This window comes from Genypterus blacodes, unplaced genomic scaffold (genome assembly GCF_046128005.1).
Source record: "Genypterus blacodes isolate CSIRO-AG114 ecotype Tasmania unplaced genomic scaffold, CSIRO-AGI_Gbla_v1 ptg000062l_1, whole genome shotgun sequence".
Taxonomy (NCBI): domain Eukaryota; kingdom Metazoa; phylum Chordata; class Actinopteri; order Ophidiiformes; family Ophidiidae; genus Genypterus; species Genypterus blacodes.
In genome coordinates, this window is record NW_027466874.1 from 1182344 (window position 1) to 1205531 (window position 23188).

The 23188-nt window shown below is 44.8% G+C and overlaps 1 protein-coding gene across 2 annotated transcripts in view; it reads right to left on the reverse strand.

Moving 5' to 3' along the window:
• LOC143003649 (carboxyl-terminal PDZ ligand of neuronal nitric oxide synthase protein-like) overlaps positions 1–23188 on the reverse strand; it is a 104688-nt gene that overhangs the window by 50280 nt on the left and 31220 nt on the right. For both annotated transcript variants that reach the window (XM_076154421.1, XM_076154420.1), the window contains exons 3-4: positions 8775–8867; positions 3717–3775 (exon numbers count right to left, since the gene is read on the reverse strand). In XM_076154421.1, the coding sequence (XP_076010536.1) occupies positions 3717–3775; positions 8775–8867 (152 nt within the window). The remainder of the gene's footprint in view (positions 1–3716; positions 3776–8774; positions 8868–23188) is intronic.

A 23188-nucleotide genomic window follows, 5' to 3' on the forward strand; every position in this document is an offset into this window, starting at 1 on the left:
ATTGTGGGTAGTCCGTGATCTAGGGCAGTGCACCTCCTGCAAAGCAGTGATTCAGCCGTCGTCCTCCAAGAATTCAATCTGCCAGGTCTTTTCAGAAAATGAGGGGCTCATACCTCCCTCTTTGTCCACGCCGCGCATTGGAAAGGTACCAATGACAGCGAACCTCTTTGTTGTTTGTTTGTCGAGTACCACAAGCATCACAAGCACCTCCTCTGGCTCTGGCCGCATCCAGATCAGCCACGTTTAGCCAATCCCCACCTGGAACCTGACTCAACTGCATGAACCAAGAACCTCATCTCATCTTAACAGACAAAGCTTACAGATCACATCCAAGATCACCCACCAAGGTTCTTTGACAAGATGGCAGAAACAATTAAGAATCGCAAATATTGAGACAAACGATGAGTGAACCACCGCACAGATGAAGAATCTATACTTCCAACTCCATTTATTTCGTTTCAACTTTAAATAGTAGACATTAAAGTTCTACTCCCAACTTTTGTACAGTAAGCGGATCACTTGAAAAGTGAGTAAGCGCGTCATCGCTTCACAAAGCCGCCCGGAGCCAACGCACTTCACAAGTGCTGAGAGACCTTCATGGGATTAGAAGATGAATTCAGCCTCCACAGCAGCTACAAACCTGCAGACCTACTCCCTCTGGTACTCCGAATATCGCCGCGGCGACAGTGAGACGTGAGCCAGTAAACCATCCAGACGAGCCGTCTACCGCCTGCCTGTCTACAGTGCGTCCACCTGGCTTCTTTTAGCCCAGCGTGTATAAATCATTCAAGCGTGTGTGCATGAATATGTCAGTGGGAGTGGGTGTGTGTGTGTGTGAGCAGGATTCTGTCAATGTGTGAGTCTGTGAGAGAGGATGAAGGCCAGCTGAAATGAAACGGTTATGACCTCATCACGTAACATGTAACTTAACGTGCGCGTACACACACACACACACACACACACACACACACACACACACACACACACACACACACACACACACACACACACACACACACACACACACACACACACACACACACACCTAGTGGTTATAAAATAGAGGTCATCAGCTTGGAAATGATTATTTTTTATCACATCAGAACAACCACAACTTATTTTTATAGATGATGCGATTGTAAATTGATTTATTCGGGCACGTAAACGTTCGAAACACTAACTGTTAATTTCCTGGACAGGCTGACCTTTCCCATTCTGAGATAGCACAACACATCGCCGTAGAGACGAATAACCTGAGTACCAGGTGCTACAGAGGGTAACTAAGGTGTGTGTTGAGTAAAATCCAAAGTAGTTCCTAAGAGGTTCTGGTGCCAAAAACGTGTGCTTAGCGCTGCCCCCTAGTGGATACAGGATGGAATTCTCTAGATTATGAAGAACGCGAGCAGCCCACTTGCTTAAGCTTTGTCGTGGGGATGAGCCAGTATTTCGTCAGTAAATGGAAATGGAAGAGGGGGAAGGATTTAGTGCCAAAAGTGTCCAGCAGCTGCAGCAGAAAGCAGCACAAGATGAAAGCAAAGGCTGAGAAGAAACACAAAGTGCTGAGCTAAATCCTCTAAAACGATTTGGACACCCGGTGTCCATCCGCTGTGACTGTGAATAAACCGCACGGGAGCGTTTAGAGCAGCGTGGCCGCTCGCTGGTTCCCCTCTTTGATGTGCCATTCGCTCTCTGGATGGAAGCTGAATGTGAATGTGCATCACATTAATGTACGCAGAGCATTAATGCAAATGCAACAGCAGAAACGGTCTCAGCCGCTTCACACAGCCGGAGGAAACTTTCTGATTTACCCTTTCACAATGTGAGGGCAAAGCCGTACTCAATCTTTCCCACATTTGTCTCATCTCTTCTCTGTGGAAACGGGACGATCGTGCTGCAGCAGGTCACTCTTACCAGACAGGACGCTCACACGGAGGCACCATGAACTCTGAAGGAGGACAGAGATCGCACAGCCTCGTCCTACGCTGATTAGGTGGCACAACAAATGTGAAGATCTTGGAGAGAGGTCGGACACCTGCTGTCAGGATCGATCTGATGTCGAGGCCTCTGACAGATAAAGGTCAAGTGACTGACGGCTGCTCTTCTTCTGCTGTGACTGTGCATCAGACGCAGAAAAGCAGGATAAGGCAAACAAACACAATCTCTCCAGACTTCCTTCAGCTGGGAGACGATCACACAAACAGCCGGGCCGGATCCATCTTTCTGACAGAATCGCTTCCAAGGCACAAACCCCCCAACACGGCACTCGGATGCACTACAGAGCCGTGTCCGCTTGGGAGTGTGTGTGTGTGTGTGTGTGTGTGTGTGTGTGTGTGTGTGTGTGTGTGTGTGAGAGTGAGTGAGTGAGTGAGTGAGAGAGAGGGGGGGGGTGAAAGAAAGACACTGAAAGTGAATGAAATACGGAGATATTTGTGAGTTATTTAGGACAAAAGAAGAAAAGAAGCTTTTCTTCTACAGAATGTGAGGATTCTTTGGAAGCTCAGTCACACAGACTTGTTTTACCAAACCTCAGGCTGGAGAGGGAGAGAGAGAGCAAGAGAGATGCAGCGAAAGAAAGAGAGAGAGCAAGAGCGATGCAGAGAAAGAGAGAGAGCACGAGAGATGTAGAGAGAGAGAGCAAGAAAGATGCAGAGGAAGAGAGAGAGCGAGAGAGATTAATGGTGCAGACATCTCAAAGTTTCTGTCTCATTTCTCAGTGAATCTTCCTTAGCTCCCAATTCACACCAGTTCCTCCCTGTGCTCTCTCTCACTCTGTGTGTGTGTGTGGGCGCGTGTGTGCGTGTGTGTGTGTGTGTGTGTGTGTGTATATATTCTGCAAAAGCCTGTGCTGTGAGTCCAAATCAAAGGATTAAATCCCATGAGGCAAACGGTCTGGATGAACGGGTCTGACGGTTAGACTCCTGCGAGACGTACACACACACACACACAAAAATCGTTGGTTGAAACCTGAATCTGTTCACTCATTGGTCAGAGATGTCAGGCATAGGAAGGCAGAAAATCAACACAGGAGGAAGTTCTGTCTCCTGGGAAAACCAAACAAAGACACATTCCTGCTCCTGCTCTTCACTCCGTCCTCCTATGAACTGAGTTTGACTTCAAACGCAGCACAGAGGGCCACACACCAACCTCCACCTGTTCACCTGCTGATGCACCAGGCAGATTTGAGACGTTCCAACCCTCTGAGCTGGGCTGCAGTTTCCTTGTAAACATTACTTTCCATTAGTCTCGTAAAACTAATAAAAGCTTCAGTGTGATATAACGCTGCTGTCCTCAGTGTGTGTGTGTGGGGGCTTTTATTGCGGCATAATCACCCTCTGACTGTGTGTGTTATCCCTCATCTCTGCTCCTGCACAAGCGCACGCATCACGTTATTCTATAAACCCTCCTTAATAACGTCTCCGTTTTGGCCCGGAATCTCGATGTTATTCTGTCGCGGAGTCACTAAAAGTTATCAGCGATGTCCTCCAATATCCTCCCTTTGTCCACAAATGTCACCATCTGCCGTGACAGAGACAAAAGATTCTCATTTCCTCAGCGACCACCGTGGATTTAATTAAACATGCCCTGGATTTGGTTTTGAAAAGTCCTCACGAGCTCCAAGGACGGCAGTGAAAAGAAACCAATAACAAAGACGCCGTGAATAAACCCTTGCATTCCAGGCCGAGCGGCAAGCCGTCGAGTTTAAGGCGTCGTCTCACCTGTAAATGGGATCTTGCATCACCATCATCTTGCTCTCGTCCCACGTCCACTCTTTCTTCTGCAAGAAACAAAACACAACACCATTGATGATTCGCGCCTTAAGGGTTTTTAAATGCAAAGACGGCAAACGGGTTCAGCAGTCGAGATATTTACAACTGTGGTTAGAATCTGATGAAGGCAAGAAAACCATAACATAAACACCATCACTGACTGAAATTGGTTTAAATGGAGGTTAAACTGCCTCTATTATGTGACTGCAAACCAATTTCCTCATGCAAGTAGATGTTATCGTCTGCGTCTAATCGGTGGACTGCAGTCGGCTGATTCATTCATGAGACTCGGCACTTTTTGAGGAATAAGCCACGCCCACTAAGGCAGTCAATAGAAGCAAAGTTAAAACCGTTTTGCCTGGCTTGGTGCGAGGATTTTACCTGTAAATTGTTGTGTCGACTGATCCAAAATTGTAGATGGAGATATGAAACGTTAACAGCCAAAATGTAAATGTGGCACCTTCAGGCTGACCAGTACCAATATTTAATTTCAATATTTAAGTTCTTCCCTGGATTGTGTCCAACCTGCCCGATAGGTTTCATGCAAATTGGTTGATAACAGATTGAGACTGAGACAGTATTTACTAAGGAAATCCATCCTGGACGCTCATTGCTCATTCTTCATTTCCCCTCCTGTGTCATTACCCTCGTCAGGCCGCATCATCTCCAGCCCGCTGCAGACGGTAAATATAATTATAACGTTGTCTCTATATTTACACATTCACTTTGTTCTCACCTCTGTCTGTCTGATTAGATCTGCACTCGCATTTGACGCCACGATGAAAATGTCAGCGTGCGGGGGCAAACGGACGTTATTCATATTGATTTTTATCTCCGCAGAGCTTTTGTGGAGGCGTTTGTGTCTCCATCCTTCAGTCAGGGTGTGCCAACAGGTTGCTGAAGCGTCACGCTGACATTTCAGCTCGCTGGCCCGGGCGAGAGGAGGGCGCATCGCTCCGATCGACCGGCCCCCTCGCTCCGGCCCGCCAAATTAATTTGACATCGATCTATGATGGCTTTCATATTTAGCCCATCTGGACGACACTCGGGTGCTTTCATCAGGTCACTCCTCACAGATGCTTCCTCCCTTCAAGCATCACACACTGCTAGGGCACGCATTTCATATTATCTGAGGTCTGAGCTTCATCCTGAAATTTGAATCTGAGAGTTAATATAGAAACGAAACATGAAGGCGCCTCATGAAAACAAAAACACCAGCTGAACTGACATTAAAGCTTAGTGATATAACTAATTAAAATCTTGTTATAAGACCTCAGTCATCAGCTGATTAATGTCCTCCTCCTTCTTTCTAATCTTGCCTAATGATTTTTAATTTTCTTTCAGTATATTTGATGAATAATTCATTTCAAAATAATAATCAACCCCAGTGTGTAACTGTATTAAATGCTGAGTTTTGCAAAAGTTTACAAAGTGCTTGGATAGTAAAGTGGTACGTCTCTGTGGGACAATGATGGCAGCAGCAGAGCACAAAAGCTGAAATTAGAATGAATTTAAGAGAAACATGAAGCCAAGCGGGACTGAAATAATGGGGAATAATAAGGAGAGAATAATGGAAGATGTAGGATAAAATAAGCAGGATAATGAACTAAAACACGAGCCTGTAAGTGTCACCAAAGCCCCGAAGAGCTTCTGAGAAGAAGTGAATTCACCTTCGTTTTTGCTATTTTAGTTTTTCATTGAATTTGGCCTGAAACTCCACAATGACCAATTTTGGCTCATAAGCTGCTGACAGTCACACCGAATCTGCCAACTTACGCTCTCCCTGATCACACAAAAGTTTTGATTTTACATTCATTTTCTACAGGAGAGAAACAAATTTGACCACAAAATAAATTACAGCGCCTGGAAGCTTCTTGGTTGATTCTTGTGTCTATAGAACTTCAACCTAGACTGTTTAACATGATGATATTAAAGCACATACTGTATATCAGAGTAACGTGAAGCTGAATACTGGCAACAACTTTCATTTGTTAAGCTCGATTAATGCAAAAATATGCATAGTATTAATGTGATAAAGGAGGTAGAAAGTAATATTACAACCATATAATACACATTTGAAATTGCCCTATATGCTGTTGTGAGACTTCTACAGGCACTTTGTTCTGGTGAGCAGGTCGCTCCTCTGTGGACCTCTTAGCTGTGCAGCCGTCCCAAATCTGTTCATAATAACAAACTGAGGTCAACGCATTTATGTTAAATACTTTCTACATCTTCACAAAAGTATTTCAACTAACTGCAACTCTGCTGCTCTGCAAAGTGTCTATTCAGACTTGTCGGGTGAAGCAAAAACATTAAAGCAATGTGATTCCAGTTGTGCCACAAGGAGGATTTATGGGAAAGATAAGATGATAAATGCCTGATATCAAACTTAATGCTGATGAATGTGGGAGAAGAAGAGACGCATCCATCTTATTATGGAGAATTCCTTCGATAGAGAAATCCGAACCTCTCCACATGTAATTTTATTTCATAAACCTTTTGCTGGAAAAGCCAAAACCTTGTGTTGCTGCCCTGTTGCAGCCTTAAAAAACATTGAAAGAAACGTTTAAAGGTGACAAACATTTGGTTCAATTTGACACGCTGTAGGTGCCATCTCTCTCTGTGTGTGTGTGCGCCATTGTTTACACTCAATGTGAGCATGACCCCCCGCTGAGCCGAGCGAATTGATTTGTTGAGTGGACGGCGAACAATCTGATCAGAGTATCTTTGTCCAGTGACCTTTTCACAGACGTCATCCGCCAATCTTGTGTTTGTGCTCTGAGCTCTGAGTTTACCTGATTCTGCAGAATTCTTTAGAAAGCAGGGAAAAACTGCTCAGACATGCACACGTTAGGTTTGTGTTTGGTATTTTATGTGTGTATGTCTACTCTTTTTATTCTGCTTGCCTTTACCTTTGCCTGTGACCTTAGCTGCTGACTTAGTGAACCTGTACCAATATTCTGCACACGCCAGTCTGGTCTCGTTGCATTCACATATTCAATTTGGATCCATTGAATCCCTGTTCGGCTTCTTAAAAGGGAGATTTCATATAGACATGTTGGTGAAGTCTGGGAGATATAGATTTTGTCGGCGCTTCTGAATAGAGACGGTGCAAAGCAGGTTGATGCCGCCTTCATCCACTCTGACAGCTGTGTGGGATGAACCGTGTCCTTAAAGACTTGTTTGCAAACTTCTAATGCAACGTCCACAGCTCTCTCTCACCGAAACGCGCTACTTTGGCTTTTTATCCACCATGTTTCATAACCGACTTGTCACCTTGCATAAAAGCATCTGTCGAACCTTCCTGAACGGAGCACCCACAGAAGGAGGCCTGAGAGAGAGAGAGAGTGAGTCACTGCTGTAATTGTCTATGCTCAGGGTCGCCTGGCAGCGGGAGGTTTGGCAACAGCATCTTTAAAAAGACCATAATCGCTGCAGTCAGCATTCTTTTTCAATCATTTTCAGTGTCAGCCAGTCAGTCACTTCTTGTAGCTCCTCCCAGTAAAGCCACCTGAGGGCCGATGTGTTGGTCTTCCGGGTGTATGACATAAGGACAGCGACAGGAAGGCAGAAATAAAGCCACAGGCCAGGCTTACAGTGCATATGACTTTATAAAACAGCATCACAACGAGGGAAAACCATTCCTTTGTGCTGGCTGCCTCTAAACAACATCCCACCAGAAAGAAATGTCTGATTTTATCTACTTATTTTGACTTTTTTTGAGAGCAGCAGGACCATTTGGCGCTGCAGAAATTGGACTGAGGAAAGGATTGTGACTGTAAACCCTCGCTCTATCTTTATGTGGAAAGGCTTGATTTGCACAAACTTTGCAAGGAAGCTTAAAACGACTAAAAGGAGGTGGAAAAATGGATTTCACTGAAAAAAACTGTTCATAGTGATGCTGAGTTGCCGAAGGTTAAACTCTGCTGACAGCCTGTAGTGTTCCTGCTGTGAGTCGCAAATACATCCAAGCCTCAATTAATGAAGTGAGACAAAATAAAACGCTGGGGAGGAGCAGGGAGACGGAGGTGACCACGGTGGACTTCACTTCATTTTGCAGTCAGTCTCTTGTTTGTCTGCTGTCAGACCGTCTGTGTTCCTCAGCGGCTGAAGTTGACCTTGCAGGCTCCCTCTGGATTACATCTGACAGCCTCGCCACACCTGGACACACACAAACGCTTGTCGTCTCCGACCTCAGCACTCTGCAATTTACTCGTCTCCTCTCTACTCTCTTCTCTTTATTTCTACCCCTTGTCCTTCTTCTTCACCCTCCTCTTCCGTTGCTTTCCAGCCCCCTCGGGCCCTTACGTCCTCCTCCTTTCCCCACGCCTCTGTCCTCATTAAGATGAGGATCGATCATCACCTCCTGCACCTGCCAGGCAGACAGGAAATGAATCCGGGGGCTCCTTTAAGATCAGGAAATGACCAAGGCTCAGGTGGAGAAGAAGAGTTTAATACAGGAGGATCAACAGAGGAAAAGAAACTCTGGAGCTGCTCTGTGAAGTAGAAGTCTGGATGTAATTACGTTCCTCTGAATCTGAGCTTCTTAATGCAGAAGTTAGGCTGAATTACATCAGCGGTCGTGTTTGGGCTCTACCCGTCGGCACAGATCAGAGGCAGGTCATCTCAATGTATCTTCCTCCCACCTCATCAAAACTGGGAGAAGAGTGAGTGAAGCATGCAGGAGTTTCGGTGGTCAGGCAGGAAGTAGCCGTTATAATCATCAAGGTCGTTCGGAACGGTTAACTACAAAAAACGTACAATTCAGGGTCAACTTGTCCCTGGTTATTTCATAAACTTCTACTATCGTGCAACATCCCTGCTGTGCACACTGAGTGAATACAGACCATTATAGGTAAGGTCTGATTTGCCACTATGCCTGTGTGTGAAACTAACAGATGAAGCTACGGCGAGGTCACATTGTTTGATATTTCCCAACAACGACCCTCCGTGTTTGAGCGACACCGCAGGAGCGTTAAAACCCAGCAAGGTCAAGAGGTCACTTACTTTTTTCTTTTTCCTCAGGGCGACCTTCACGCCGTCCACTGACACCATGATGTGGACCTTTTTCTTCTTGATGTTTTTCACTTTGAACTCATACTGCAGAGAGGAGAAGAGAGAGACACACAGCGAGATTTATTTGACTTTCTGGAGAGCGAAGGCAGACACTGATATCATTACATCCTGCCAAATATTTGTTAGAGGATTCCAACCGATGAGTCACGTCTGGAGGCAGGAAAAAGATTAGAGCTCCAAAGGATGATATAACAACATGAGCAAAGGTTGTTTTCACATTTCTTTGCCTTTTATAAACCCAAGAAAGGAAGGGGCCATTCCTAGACCATCTGACACCTACCTGAGGACATCAGGTTATGGATCTTCTGCGATACAGTTTGGTTCAAAGCCATTTAATCCACAAAATAAGATCTATTTCTTAAATGAAAAGATGACCAAGGACAGTGTAACCTTCTCTATTTGTTCCCATACCAATTCCAAATTTAGAATACAGAAGTGGGCCGTTCAGCTGACTTTCTGTATTCTAAATTGAAGAAGCTTCAAACATGAGAATGACCTCCATGGTCTCCAGCTGAAAGGCAAGGAAGTGTGCAGTGTGCTGTATAATACAACAGAACCACCTTCTGTCACTTTGCCACGCTGAGTCGTTCCATCAGCGCCAATCAATGCCAAGAGAAAATTACATACAGGGATCAGGAGAAACGGAGTGCAGTACGACAGACTCCGAGCCCACTGAGCTGATTCATTCATTCATTAATTGTACAGATTTCATTCCATCAGCTCGGCGTCAATAACAGAGACGTGAGCATCTGAGCATCAGCAACTTAAGCCTCCGAATAGGCAAAGAGTCAATATACAGAACAGGCACTTATGTTTTATGTATTTTAAATGTACAGCAATGATTCGGTTTCACGAGTTCATATTCATATACAACACACAGAGAGGAGCCAGGACCCCTTTCCCACAATCCTCTGCAAGGCCATGATAATGATCTGTATAAACAGGCTGGGAGAAATGAAGTTGCGGAGCTTCTTGTCATTGTTGCCTGGGGAGACATTTGGTCCAATTGCGTCTGTCTGTCCATTTTTGCTGTGTCGAGTTATACGTTAGTGGTCTTCTGAAAACTGGACGGTCATTACTGCTGCACTAAGCAACAATTTTCTGCGAGAAAATAACAGTGTGACCAGCCGAAGACACAAATCAACTCTGCCTCAAAGGCTGCAGATTGAACCTTTTCCCTAAAATTACATTTCCCTCTCTGAAAGTGGAGCTCGGGGGAAATCTCCTTTGTGCAAGTAAGTGAGAAATCAAATATTAAGGCAAGAAAAAGGAAAGGCCATGATGGAGAATTCTGTCCGGACAAGGACTCGCTTGCCAACGACAAAAAGTAAAAGAATCACGTTTCCCCTTTCCACAGGGTTTGGTACCACATTGGGAATCATTCGGAGCATTTCCACCATAAAACACAGATGTTTGGGCAGAAGAAAACACATTCCAGACAGGTTTGAGCCACAAGTATGAACACACACACACACACACAAGACACTAGACTAGACAATAGAGCTCAAACTTAGGGATTACTGCCTTGCCTACTTGCCTTTGCAGCTTCAGTGCAATAGTCATGGATAGGTACATGCTTAATTGACAATTAGATGCAGATGTCTGAAAATCCCACACTCACGGCTGCTTACAATGTCCCGAAACCTCGAGACTGAAACAAAGGAACCATGACCTCACAGGCCAAGAGGTCAGTTCATCATTGTTTTGATGAACTGCAATTTCTGAACTGAAAAAACAATTCAGTGGAAGTCAGTTTGTCATTCTGATGTTTATGTTTTATGTTATGTGTACCTTTTGATCCGTGCAATTTTTGGTATTTGGATTTTCAGCAGAGATAGAAAGTAAAAGGTGTGTTTTCTGGTTAAGTTTTCAGTTTTAAGAGCAAACTGAATAACTACTTTCTTTGTGATTTTTTGGACTAATTTCTAAGAACTAAATACAAAATACCCCAGAATAGAACATCTTTATCAAGGTTACTGCCAACCATCCAACATGTTTTAATGAGGTTTATATCTATTATTTACACTTGGTTTCAGGGCATTGTGCCTGTTACCGTCACTGCCTGTCCTCCAATCTGCCCTTCTCTCTCTTGTCACTGCTGACTGACTTGATACGGATATTTTCTTACTTATTTGCCGTGTCCTTATAAAACACATTAAAATGACTGTTATGGAGTGAGTTTATTGAATCCTCCCGAAAGTAGCAAGACAACACTTCTGAAGCACAAATAATGTTGTTGTGTAAATGCGTGTGTATGTGTGTGCCGAAAAGCCTTTATAACTTCTATTTATGCTTGCTGAGGCCTGAAATTAAAACCCATTAAAGCATTTCCAACAACCTTCAAATATTGTGTAGAATATGGAAATTAGAGGAGAGATTAGTTGCTGGTAAAATCCCAGAAATTTCCTTTAAAAAAGCCTCTGAGATGGTGAAAATGTTCTAGAGGTTCTGAAATAGTCCACGAGTTCCCCCCCGCCCCAAAAAAAGGGTCCAGAGTTACAGAACAAAGCTCCAGGGCTCCTGACACGGTTACAGAGCTGCTGAGACGAGCAGAGGAAACCCAGGAAGCCACCCGGGCTTCTCGGCAGAGACAGAAAACTCTAATCTGGATCTAAATATACCACAGCACTGCGGGCTGGAGTGTGTGCGTGTGTGTGTGTGTGTGCTGTGTTAGAGAGAAAGAGTGCGTTTGTTTTGCCAAATATCCCTCCAGAGGTTTCAGAATCCCCAACGTCCCCGCAGCTGCCAACCTTCTTTCTACAACTATGAGGAGTAATGACACTGTTTATTTACAAAAACTACTATTTCAAGTATTATAGAACAAAACTAATGTGGATGATAACTGATCACTTGGAACTGGGAGTTCTGTTAATGTGAGAATTGACAGTGTTTGTATTGTGCTGATTGGTGTTTGTGTCTGTCCCTGAACGCGTCTGCATGAATATTCAGCTCCTGTAAGACACTACAGTGTGTTCTGACTGTTTCACAGGAGAGAAGAGAAGGATAAAGTTTGTCCAGGAAGAATCATCTTACTCAGTCCACTCATTTTATATTTACTTATTAGTAATTACAACTTTTCACTAAGAAAAATAGTCCGATTACCTCCAATGCTAGCTAGCTACAGAGCAGCAGCTTGTTTGGAGATAAAGTTACATTACACAGCTCCATTCATTGTTCAATGCAACATAATAGTCTGTTAGATGTCGTCACGCAGAGTCAGACCATTAATCTAACGACTGTCGGGCTTTTGGGGTTCTGGAAGCCAAACGGGTCTCATTCCTGAGTCCAGTGCCTTTGTACCCATGTTTGTTTGTGTCTTTACTCTGTCCACCACTGTGCGCCCAGCATGATTTAATATCGGACAGTGCAACAAATGGAATCACTGACCTCCACGGACGCAACCGTGGCAGCAATTTCACATTTTTCACGGGGGGTTTGACTCGCTAAGTGGACGCAGCGTAATGTGACAGAAAGCACTTATCTTTAATAAGAGCGTCTATTCTTGTCTGAATCATCCAACAGGCGGCTCGCAGGGAGGCGGCGCCCCGCCTGGCTGCTCTCTGCCTCCAGTCAGAATATTGGGCCGTGATTTATAGGAGCCCTGCCGCATGTAACTGTATAATACCAGAATATGAACACATCTAATTAAAAGTCTAACAGCTGCACTTAGACAAATGCAAAAGCAATTCACCGTGCCGCCGTTTTATTCAACTTGATGTTTCCCCAAACGCAGCAGCTCCACTCCAGACGAGCTGGTTTGAGTGTTTAATAAGTACGTGTGAGAGCTCGTAACGATGTTTATGTGTCATTTGGGGTAAATTCCAAAAGCCCGACATAAAACATGTCAGCTGTATTTGACCCTAATGCCTTTAAAGCTCCCATAATGCTCGACATAAAAGAGGAAGACACAAAATATGGAAAACCCCCAAAGATGACTTGAGGAAGAAAACAAAGTGTGTGACCTGCAGTCTGTTTGCTTTGGGATCGAAAATGATGAACATGCTGCATTCACTGCTTGGTGCAGTTTGGTTTCACACAGCAAAAACAATCCAACAGTAAGTACAAGCTGGTGAAGATGCTGCAGTGTTTCAGAACAAAGACGGGATCAGGCTACTGGGAGAGTCGTAGGCACTATTTGGTTCAAGAGTTTGTTTAGAACCGGACCAAGACTACAAGAGATGGCCTACTGCTGTGTTCAGATCGGACCAAAGGAACCGCACAGCCTGACTGAACTGGACCAAACCACTTTGGCGTGACATTGACCATCATGTTGGAGAAACACAACCTAACAATTTGATCTGACCATATAATTTAAACTAATGTGCTTCTGAAGAAATACAACCAAATTTGGCATGAATAAACACACAATTTTACAATTAAACTAAAAATAATATTCCACAAACCGTTTTATTAAGGCGTGACTTTATACTTTTGAGATGTTTTTCACTGTCACTGTGTAAATTTTATACATTTACGTTTGACAAACAAAAACAAACAAAGAGCTCTGAGTTTTATTTGTCACATTTTACAGACAGATAGATATTGAATACAATCAGGAAAATAAGAATAGAAGCAATAAACGGGAGTTACCGTAAACATTTCCCCATAGCGAGCGGTGACAGGAAATTTGCATAGATGTAAACAAACTGAATGAAATGAATACCAAAGGCGAAGAATGGGCCCATCCGTCATGCAAATAAGTGGGTCCAGCGGTTGCAGCCCCTATTTCCTGATAAACAGGTCGTTATTTCCTAAAGGTCCCTACCTCCTGCTTCCATATAATCCATCATTTTGGCAACAAAGACGCCAATTCACCAGCACAGCGGTGCTATTTTCACTGCAAAATATCAGCTGGGAGCCAGGAGAGCACAATAAATGCCTCCATTTCTGTTGATGGCAATACACTGAGGGAGGCTGAATGTATAGAGAGCCAGAGAAAGGAATCAAATGAGCAGGAAGTCACACACACACACACTCTCACACTCAGAGTCACACTCACACACTGAAGTCATGTAATGATGGTCAGTGTGAGTATACAGTGACCTCACAGCAGGGGGTTTGCAGAGGTGAAGGGTGCAGGTGTTTAAATCCCAAATTGGGGATGCAACCTAAATGCTCACATGTAAAACCTTGGGTCTTGGTTGGGAGGAACTAAAGTAGGCCAGTGAAGACCTCCAGTCTCTGGATCTTCAGCATAGGCACACAGAAAGACAGAAGGCCTTGGAGCTTCTCGTCAGGCCACAGTTATGTTTTCTATCTCCAAAAGACTTGAAATGTCATCCAGACCTGAAACAACATCACTGGACCTGACCCCGTTAGAATGAATAGAATTTGGACTCAACCAGACTCGGTTCCCCGAAACGACTGGACCAGGGAAGACCTCTCGTAAAGAATGAATCACCTTGTTATTCAGCTCACTGACAAAGGCCTCCTGAGGTATTTATGGTGCTGCCGTTGTCCAAGTTCTTGTCCATCCTTAGGTAACGGAACACAGCTTCTGCCAGCCAAGTATCCAGCTCTGATAAATGCAGCCAGGCCTCATCTATCTCAGTCCACACACATGCACATACACACGCACACACACACACACACACACGCACACACACAAGCAGCGAAGACGTTCTCCAGTGAGATAATATGTTCCAAACCAGGGTCATCTGAAGACAGACGATCATCGGTGGCCAATCGGGGCCACAGATTTATCTCCATCTCACCTCTGAGCCGTTTGGCTCTGATCGCATCTGAATCCAGTATTGGATCCACTGAGACCCCATTATGTCTTTCAGCTGGTTTGTTCAGCTTGCATTGATTTTTACAAAGAAAAACTTCACATAAAAGAACTTTCTGTTGTGAGTGTGTGAGTACAAAGGCCCCCAGCTGGGTCTTATGCTGTCTTTATATATGCCTGAAAGGCGTGAGAGCATCCTTGCACCCACACATCTGCTCTACGCTGCTTTACTGCTGAATGAAAATAGTGTTTTTTTGTTCACTCTTTTTGCATAATAATGACTAAATGTATCTTATAATGATTCTACCTCCGTAATTTATTATGTTCATGTTCATTTCAAAGTGCCACTAAGTGTGTTTCTTTATTGAGTTATTTTTTATGTATCATTGTTCCACCTCCTTTGTAAAGATTTATTTTTGTCTGAAAGTGCCAGATGTGGGGTTTTTATCCACAATATCCACAATAAACTGATTTATTGGTTAAAATTGAACACTGCATGTTGTGATAAATGCATTTCATTTCAAAAAATCCAACTAATTGATTAATGAAAAAAAGATTGACTGACTAATCTATCGTCATAATATTTTTTAGCAGCAGCCTTTATGTCGTTATATGTGCGCCTGTGAACATCGTGACAGGACGTCTCCTGAGGAGCTGAAGCTGCTCTGGACTGAAACATTTATGAGTCTAAATCATCCTTTGATGGAACAACCAACAAAGCGACTGAACAGTGAGGAAGTTTCCCTAAGGGAGGAAGCAGACAGATGCTAGTCTGAGGTGTCACCAGGTTACCAGATCGCATAGAGAAGAAGGGCAGGAAGGAGGCGAGAAGGTTCACCATGCGATCTCAGAGCTGAACAGAGTGGAGACTAAGTGGAACAGAGTGGAGACGAGCAGCGGAGTCCTCTTTCAGTGTAGCTCTACCTCCTCCGTCGTTGCGTGTACAAAACACACATTCTGTTGTTCCTGTCAACCTCCTCCATGTTTCCTCTTTCTTGTGGATTCTTCCTACACGCCATCTCAGACTGTCACAACCTGCAGCTGCAAAGACAAAACAACTTGTGCTAAACTCCAATGCTGACGGTAAAAATAAGAACATATGCAGCCAAGTATTTAACTTCAGATCTGAACCCTCCTCTGAAGCAGTCTGCCTAAACCAGGAGGCCATCAGCTTAATGACACGGAACGGCGACAGAATGAGGTCATGTTCCTATTTGCAGTTATCATTCTGCCGATATTCGAGGAAATACAATGATGTGCCAACAATCTCTTATTAGATGTGTTCTTTCTCTTCTTCTTTGGTTTTAGCTGGGGTACAAACCGGGTCAAAACCAATGACATAACTAATTCCAAAAGGAAAACTGACTGGCAGTTATGAACATGGAGTGCCAAGACTGGAGACCTCACCTAGTTCTATGCATCTTCACCTAAACTATGGTTAAGCTTCACATCCTCCTACTTCAAAGGGGGCAGCCAGTGTGTGATCAGTCCATTTCCCCTCCACACCTCCTCACTCTCTCTCTCTCTCAGCCTCACACACACTTCCCTCTCACTCGCCAAACACAAACCTTTCATTGCTTTCTGCCAGCGATTCATCTCCCTCTTATAGCCTTTTAACCATCCATCTTAATCGCTCACTCTTTTCCTGCTGGTCACTGGAGCAGATCTGTGAGCTCATTCTCTCCTCTCTCACTCCTCCATCACTTTCCACTCCCACTTCCCATTGGCCATATTGGTGGAGCATCGACTCCCCTGTGAGCGGCTTTCTCTCACTTAATCAGCCTCTTTCTCTCTCTCCCTCCCTCTCTCTTGCTCTCTCGCCCAGGGCCTCCCTCTCTCTCTCTCTCTCCTTTGCTCCACAGATCGGTGGCTGATTCAATCTCGGGCAACGTTGTTTACGAAAAGGCATCTCATTTTTCAGGAGCGTTTGTGTTTAGGACGCTACGAGGTCCATCGCGTTTCATCAATCTCACAGAACGCGGTGGCCCAAGACAAAAATATGCAAGTGGCTATATGTTAATGTAATAACAGCATGACGGACCGTACAGTTAGTCTATACGATGAGCAATGATGTAATCCACTTAAAAGAACATTTATCCATAAATACAAGGAAATGCAATCACTTAAACAGCTAAATAACTGGGATAAATAAAGTTGTAGAAACACTACGAGTATTGTGTATGTATGTATGTGTGTGTGGTAATAACTTCAAGAGGTTTCTGATGATCGTGTTATTCAAATATAATGTCACATTATAAATATATTTACCTCTTATTGTTATTTAGGATCTGTTTGACACCTTTGTAATGTGAAAACTGGTCATTTTACCCTCCAGTCGATAGTTCTGATAGAATTTAATAATAAGAATTCTGTGCTCATATTGATCTTTTGCTTCCCACTCACACACTGGTGCAGGTTCAAAACATGCACAGAGCCAACCTGCACATCAGGAGCAGTTGGGGGTTGAGTGTCTTGCTCAACAACACTTCCACAGGATCCCTAGGGAGGAGGCCAGAATCAAACCGGGGAACCTATCGGATTCCTTTAACCAATCAGCTACATCACTTTCGCGAGAACGAGCACCATCCAGCTGCGACCCAAAACCCTCTGCAGGATACAGACTGTATGTCTGTAACAGAAAGTTTATCTCCACAGCACCCTGGCTCCCTATAAGGGCCACAGCATGAAGCATTAAGTGCTGACTGGCTGCTTTCCTCAGATGGAAGCAGAGTGGATTTCCATCCTAATTGTTTTTCAGCTTCTCCGGTTCAAGCTCACGTTACCCAGATTACATCACTAACAACTCTGGGATACGACATTATTTTCCAAAACATTTCGAGGCCCGGCTTGACTTAATGAACTCGGTGACATTTCCTTTTCCCACACACATTCTGCATGATGGAGCTCAGTTGAACGTTAAGTGTGAATGTCAGACTGTGAGAAAGTGCCGCTCTAAGCTCCTCTGAGCCGGATCAGCTGGTCACAGAGTCCCAGTTGCAGTTTGTTGTTGCCTGTCTGTCTGCTGGTGATTCTGCATCAACAGCTTTTCACATTTCTTAGCAGAAATAAACTGTAATTACTGGCAATCCACAAACAACAAACCGTCTCTTCGCCTCTACAGGAGGAGGAAGCAGGTTTTGGTCCCGAGAGCACCGACGCATAAAAAATCCATTACAAGGCAACATTTGGCGAGATGTTTCAACAGCTGCTTTGATTCTTCTGTCATGGCAGCAGAAAAAAGTTGAATATTCAGCATCTGACAACAGAGTTTTGTTTTGTTTCCTTGATTGATGACACTTTACACCACTGTTGGCAGCTTCCTATACAAAAAAAATGGAAATCCACTTTGCCGTCTCCTGTTGACTGCCAGAGCACGATCGCAACATTACAGCCTTTGTCCTCTGTCACTGTCTCCTCAGTGTGTCTCCAGGAAACTGTCCCTTTCCCTCCATCTGTTTCTCTCTGCAGCCGTCTTCCAGGAGAGCAGGAGACTGCCCGGTGCTGGAACGTTCCTCCGTTTTCCCTTTCAAACCTGCAGCCAAGAGCAGGACAGCAGCCTGAGACGTCTGAGCCCTGGAGCAGCTAAAGGGTCAGCCAAAGCCAACATGTAGAGATGGAAGGAGTAGGTGATTAAAGCAAACGGGGGAATGAGGGAATCGTTGAATCTCTTGCTTTTGATTTGAAGAATTATTTCATCCTCTTGCCCAAATGAGTTCATTTCTAGGGTCTAAGGAGGAGGAGAACTGAGGAGGAGAACTGTTGGCTGTCCCAGAAGAGTGCAGCCTGGCTCCAGTGAACAGGTGGACGGAGCTCCGGGTTCAAACTCTTCCTCCTCAGACGTTCCTGATCTCTCATCTATCCCTCCGTCTCTTTTTTACAAAAGCGTCCCATACAAAGGGATCTGTCTCCAATCAGCCGGTTCTCTCATCAGCCCCTCCTCTCAATTTCACCGCTGAGAGCAGATGAAGAGCTGAGCCGGCGTATGGGGGCTTTTCTCTGCTCCTGCTGAGGCGTATCAGAGGAGGAATCCGTCCTTTCACCAACAGCAGAGCGAGCCAGACTCCATTTAGCTGTATTGACAAATCACTTCCAGCGAGCTTTCATTTCCAAGGCCCGTGTCCTACGAAGGCAGAAGCCTTCAGCGGCTCCAGAGGGATTCATCTTTATTTATTGACTTTAAAAATGTATTAAACGTTAAGTGGAACCGCTTGGGATGTAAAAATGAATCCATTGTTTTTTCACTGAGCTGCTCGCTGACCGTGAGACGGTGGCACACCAGGAACGCTAACTAGGGATGATTCATAGAACTGAACTAATTTAGCTATGATCACAGCCAATTACAGTATAATCAGTCAGGCTCAAACGTGAGTCGCTGCTCTCATTCGACAGAGAGGCTGAGGATACGTATAGAATATAGCCCCGCCCCCCGCTAAGTGACAGGCACTTTGAGTGAAGCACCTTTACAGAGTTAGTTTCCGTTCCTGTTGTGACCTAAAAACGTCAAATTACACATGATAGCTCTCATTACAGCCTCATTACGTTGTGATTATGGGGACAAATTGTGTTTTCTTAAGCTGCACAACAACATCGTCTTATCTCCCGTCGTCATTTAGATCTCAGTCCGACGGGAGGAGAGGACGGACCCGTCACATGCAGCACAATGATGAACGCCTGAAGGCCCCGTGAAAGTAGGTTAGTCCAACTCTTCCTCCTCCGCTCGCAGCACAGCAGGGGTCCTCATTATGTGAGCCGCTTCTATCTGTATGTGACATCTCAAAGGTTTCTTCATTATTTGGTGCCTTTGAGATGAACACGCTCATTTGAAGGCTTGTTTTGATCGCAATAATAATTTAAAAAAGAAGTGTTTTGACATTGAAAGGCAAGAAAAAGCTTTCAGTTCCTTGGCTCCATTTCTGCCCCTGCTTTTAATTTCGACTGCCAACATCCATCTGAATAAACCCGCTCCAAATGTGTTATAATAACAGGAATAAAGCAGCGTCAGGTTAAATAAACGACGGAACAGCCAGAGCAAATACAGACCACAATGAAGTGTGACAGCGGTGATTTAAAGAGCCGCCGTCTCTTTATCTGCAGCAACCGTCACTACGTGGACACGACACATCAGAGACATCAAAGACACACGTATTAGCATGTCAAAGACAGCAAGTCAGACGCACCAGACAGGCCCAGAGTGTGTGTGTGTGAGTGTGTGCACTGTAAATGTGAAGTGTAGACGGAGCAGCAGGAATTTTACGAATACAGACGAGAGACTGACCGCGACTGACCAAATCACAGTCGTAGCGCCCTTAACACAAACGCGCCTTGGAAGTGGCCTGTGTTGTTGTGTGTGTCGTAGAATCCATCGCAACTTCCTCTCATTTCTGCAATCTTGTCTGTCAGCTATGTGAAGCTTGGTAGGAATGCAAACAAGGAAGTCGCAGTTTCTGGGAAAACACTTTCAAATGTAGTTGTGAACTTTGGGCTTGTGTTCTGTAGGTTGTTTCCCTCCGGCCCAGCAGATGTGCTGAGCTCAGGAGCTTTAGTGTCAGTCAGTCGCCACAGACCATGGTGGCTGGTGGCTGATGGCTTCCATTCTTTAACAAACAGCTCCGGTCCGGCGGGAGCTTTGATTCTTTCAGCGCACTGCTAATAAAAGCCTTTTACTTCAGCATCGGGGGCCCGTTTATTACTCGATCTCTGATGGAGTCGAGGCTCTCTGAGGGCTGAATAAATCAGAGAGAGGGAGAACAAAGGAGACGAGAGCTGAGCAAAGGAGACGGCGGAGGAAGAAAAGAGATTCAAATGACCTTCTGGAGTTTCCTTATCTATTATATTTATTCATTCTCAACAAAACAAATAAAAATGAGATATTCATCCGCCGAGATTAAAGGACTGTTAAGCTTTGTCCCGCGCCCGCGCCCGCGCGCACACGCACACGCACACACACACACACACACACACACACACACACACACACACACACACACACACACACACACACACACACACACACACACACACACACACACACACACACACACACACACACACACACACACACACACACACACACACACACGAATAAATGAAAAAATCCCGTGTTCTTCTTTCAGGTCCTCTTATTGGATAAGGGACAGTGTCAAGGTTTCTTTTATTAACGCCGACTTCAACAACGTAGCGTTTATGAAGGTTTTATTTCACATTTTCAAACGGAGCAAAGGGTCATGATCAGCCTAAATGGTTCCTAAGACACGGCGAGCTTTCAACTCACAGTTCAAGGTTTTGAATCAACAACAGCACTAAAGTTAGTCTTCAATATTCACAGTAGAGGAGGCACAAGTATGACACATCATCTCCCATTACATGACATGAACAATGTGTTTTAACACCTTTAACACAGAGACGAAGGGTGGAGGTGGAGCCTAACGGTCCAAAGGAAGTTTATGAGGTCAAAGAGGCTCAAGAGGAATGCTGTGGGCTCTTTTTGTTTCCTTCTCCAATACTAAAGAGTAGAGATATCAGGCAGAACCTCTCAGTCTGCAGAGATCCAGTACTTATCGTGACTCCAGCAACTCCTACTGGTCGTTCAGGGGGATAACATGAGCCTCCCGCAAGGACCACCTAACACAATGACCAGCTCCCAGTACCACAACCTCTACTTAGAACAATAGAAATGACGAGTAACACAATATACAAACTCATTTCACAACTGTGCAATTCATCATGTGGACACTTTCCGAACTCACCAATTAAATCTCTTGGCAGCAAACGATTCCTGTGTTGCTGCTTTTCCTATTGAAACGTCTCGCGACAAAGAAACCCGCGTGCGTGTCGGGAAGTGCGCCTCAGTCTGCCAAGCTCGCCGAGGAAAACGGGAGCAGAACCGTCTATTGTTTATCATGGCGGAGACGTGTCCTCATTATCAGCCTATTAGACAAGACAACAGCTGTTATTTACCTCCAGGCTGTTAGAGACAACATGTCAAATAGTTTGTTACGCAACCGGCTGCCATCAATTTCTCCTCATCAGCGGCACGACTTAAGAGTCTTTCAGCATGGCGCCTTCCCCTTAGCGAATAGGTATGTAGGTATGGAGAATAATTCTGACCTTTGCTGACCGCTAACTAACTAACTAAATGAAGCATTTCAGCAGGTTGACTGAATCTCCAGAGCTGCTGCACAATCACACTTGTGTGTGTCTGCAGGGGTCAGTGCTATAAAAGCCTGGAGCAGCTCGAGCAGAAGGGCGCACATGGACGTCAAAGTGATGACTGCAGTGTTCCCGCTGCCTGCAGAGTCATGGAAATGGACTTTTTATTGTTTCGCTTTGCCACCGCTGCCGTAACCTTACTTATCAGTCAGTGACACACAGACCCGCAGTAATAAAAACACGGCTCCTGCACGTGCGCTCGCACACACAGACAGGATATACACACTTTCTCCAGCAGTTGTTCCTTGTCCATGGCGACGCCTCTGCCCACAAGGCAAACAAAGTCTGAAATAATGTGACAAGGTAAAACTTACAGACAGGGAGCGTGTGTGTGTGTGCGTGAGGGGTATGTGATGTCTGTCGTTACACCCACCCACCCCAACTTGTGTCTCGCCTGCTGTGCTGCTGATGTTGTGGAGGCGCCACAGGCAAGCAGGCAGGAGGCGCTCTGTTATCTTATCTCGCTCCATTGCTGTTCAAACGGCGCTGACGTCCCTCGCTCGCCTTTGCTTGCACGCCGTTTGGAGAGGCTGCGTGTTCATTACAGCGGCGTGCAGACGGCAGAGGAAGGCTGGAGGCTCCGTGTTCTACAACCTTATCAGCCGAGCCAGCGCTTTTCTCACAGGGGAGCAGGAGAGCGGAGCAACACGTGGTGCAGCCGACCGGCGGCTTTGTTCACTTACAAATAACGTGACAAATGAGTACAAAGCTTAAATGAGCCTCAAAGTGGAGCTGTTATGCTCTGATCAGCCAGTTCCCTTTGTTGATGCAGCTAACAAACCAGTTTTTCCTGTTGAAATTACATCAGATAGCAAATAGAGGTGAGCACGTTGGAGGATTTGACCTCAGACAATACAATAAATGATCTACATGATTGTCAAAGTGCCGGAGAGGTTTTATGGTTTTATCAATGTATATATGGTCCATTCTGATGCTACTGATACTCTTGTATATAAACCACAGAAGAGAAAAAACATTTGAGAGCTAATATTTACCTTTTGTCTGCTGTCAATTTTGTTAAAACACCACTGACAACTTTTGGACTGAAGGTTTCAATCTAATCCTGTGTTTAAATTTGAATCAGACCAATGACTTAATGAATCAATCAATCAATCAATGGGGAGGCAGTAGTCGAGTGGGTAGAGCTTCCGCTTAAGAACCGGAGGGTTGCCGGTTCGAGTCCCTGCCGAGGTGCCCCTGAGCAAGGCACCGAACCCTCAATTGCTCCCCCCTCTGCGAAGGGTGGTAATAAATGTAATGTAAGTCGCTTTGGATAAAAGCGTCTGCCAAATGATCGTAATGTAATGTAATGTAATGTAATGCCGCCAGGATATAAATGGTGTATTGTGAGGTGATTGGTACGTTTGTGTGTTTTTCATAGCAAGAGCATTTTTTTGTTTGTTTGGAT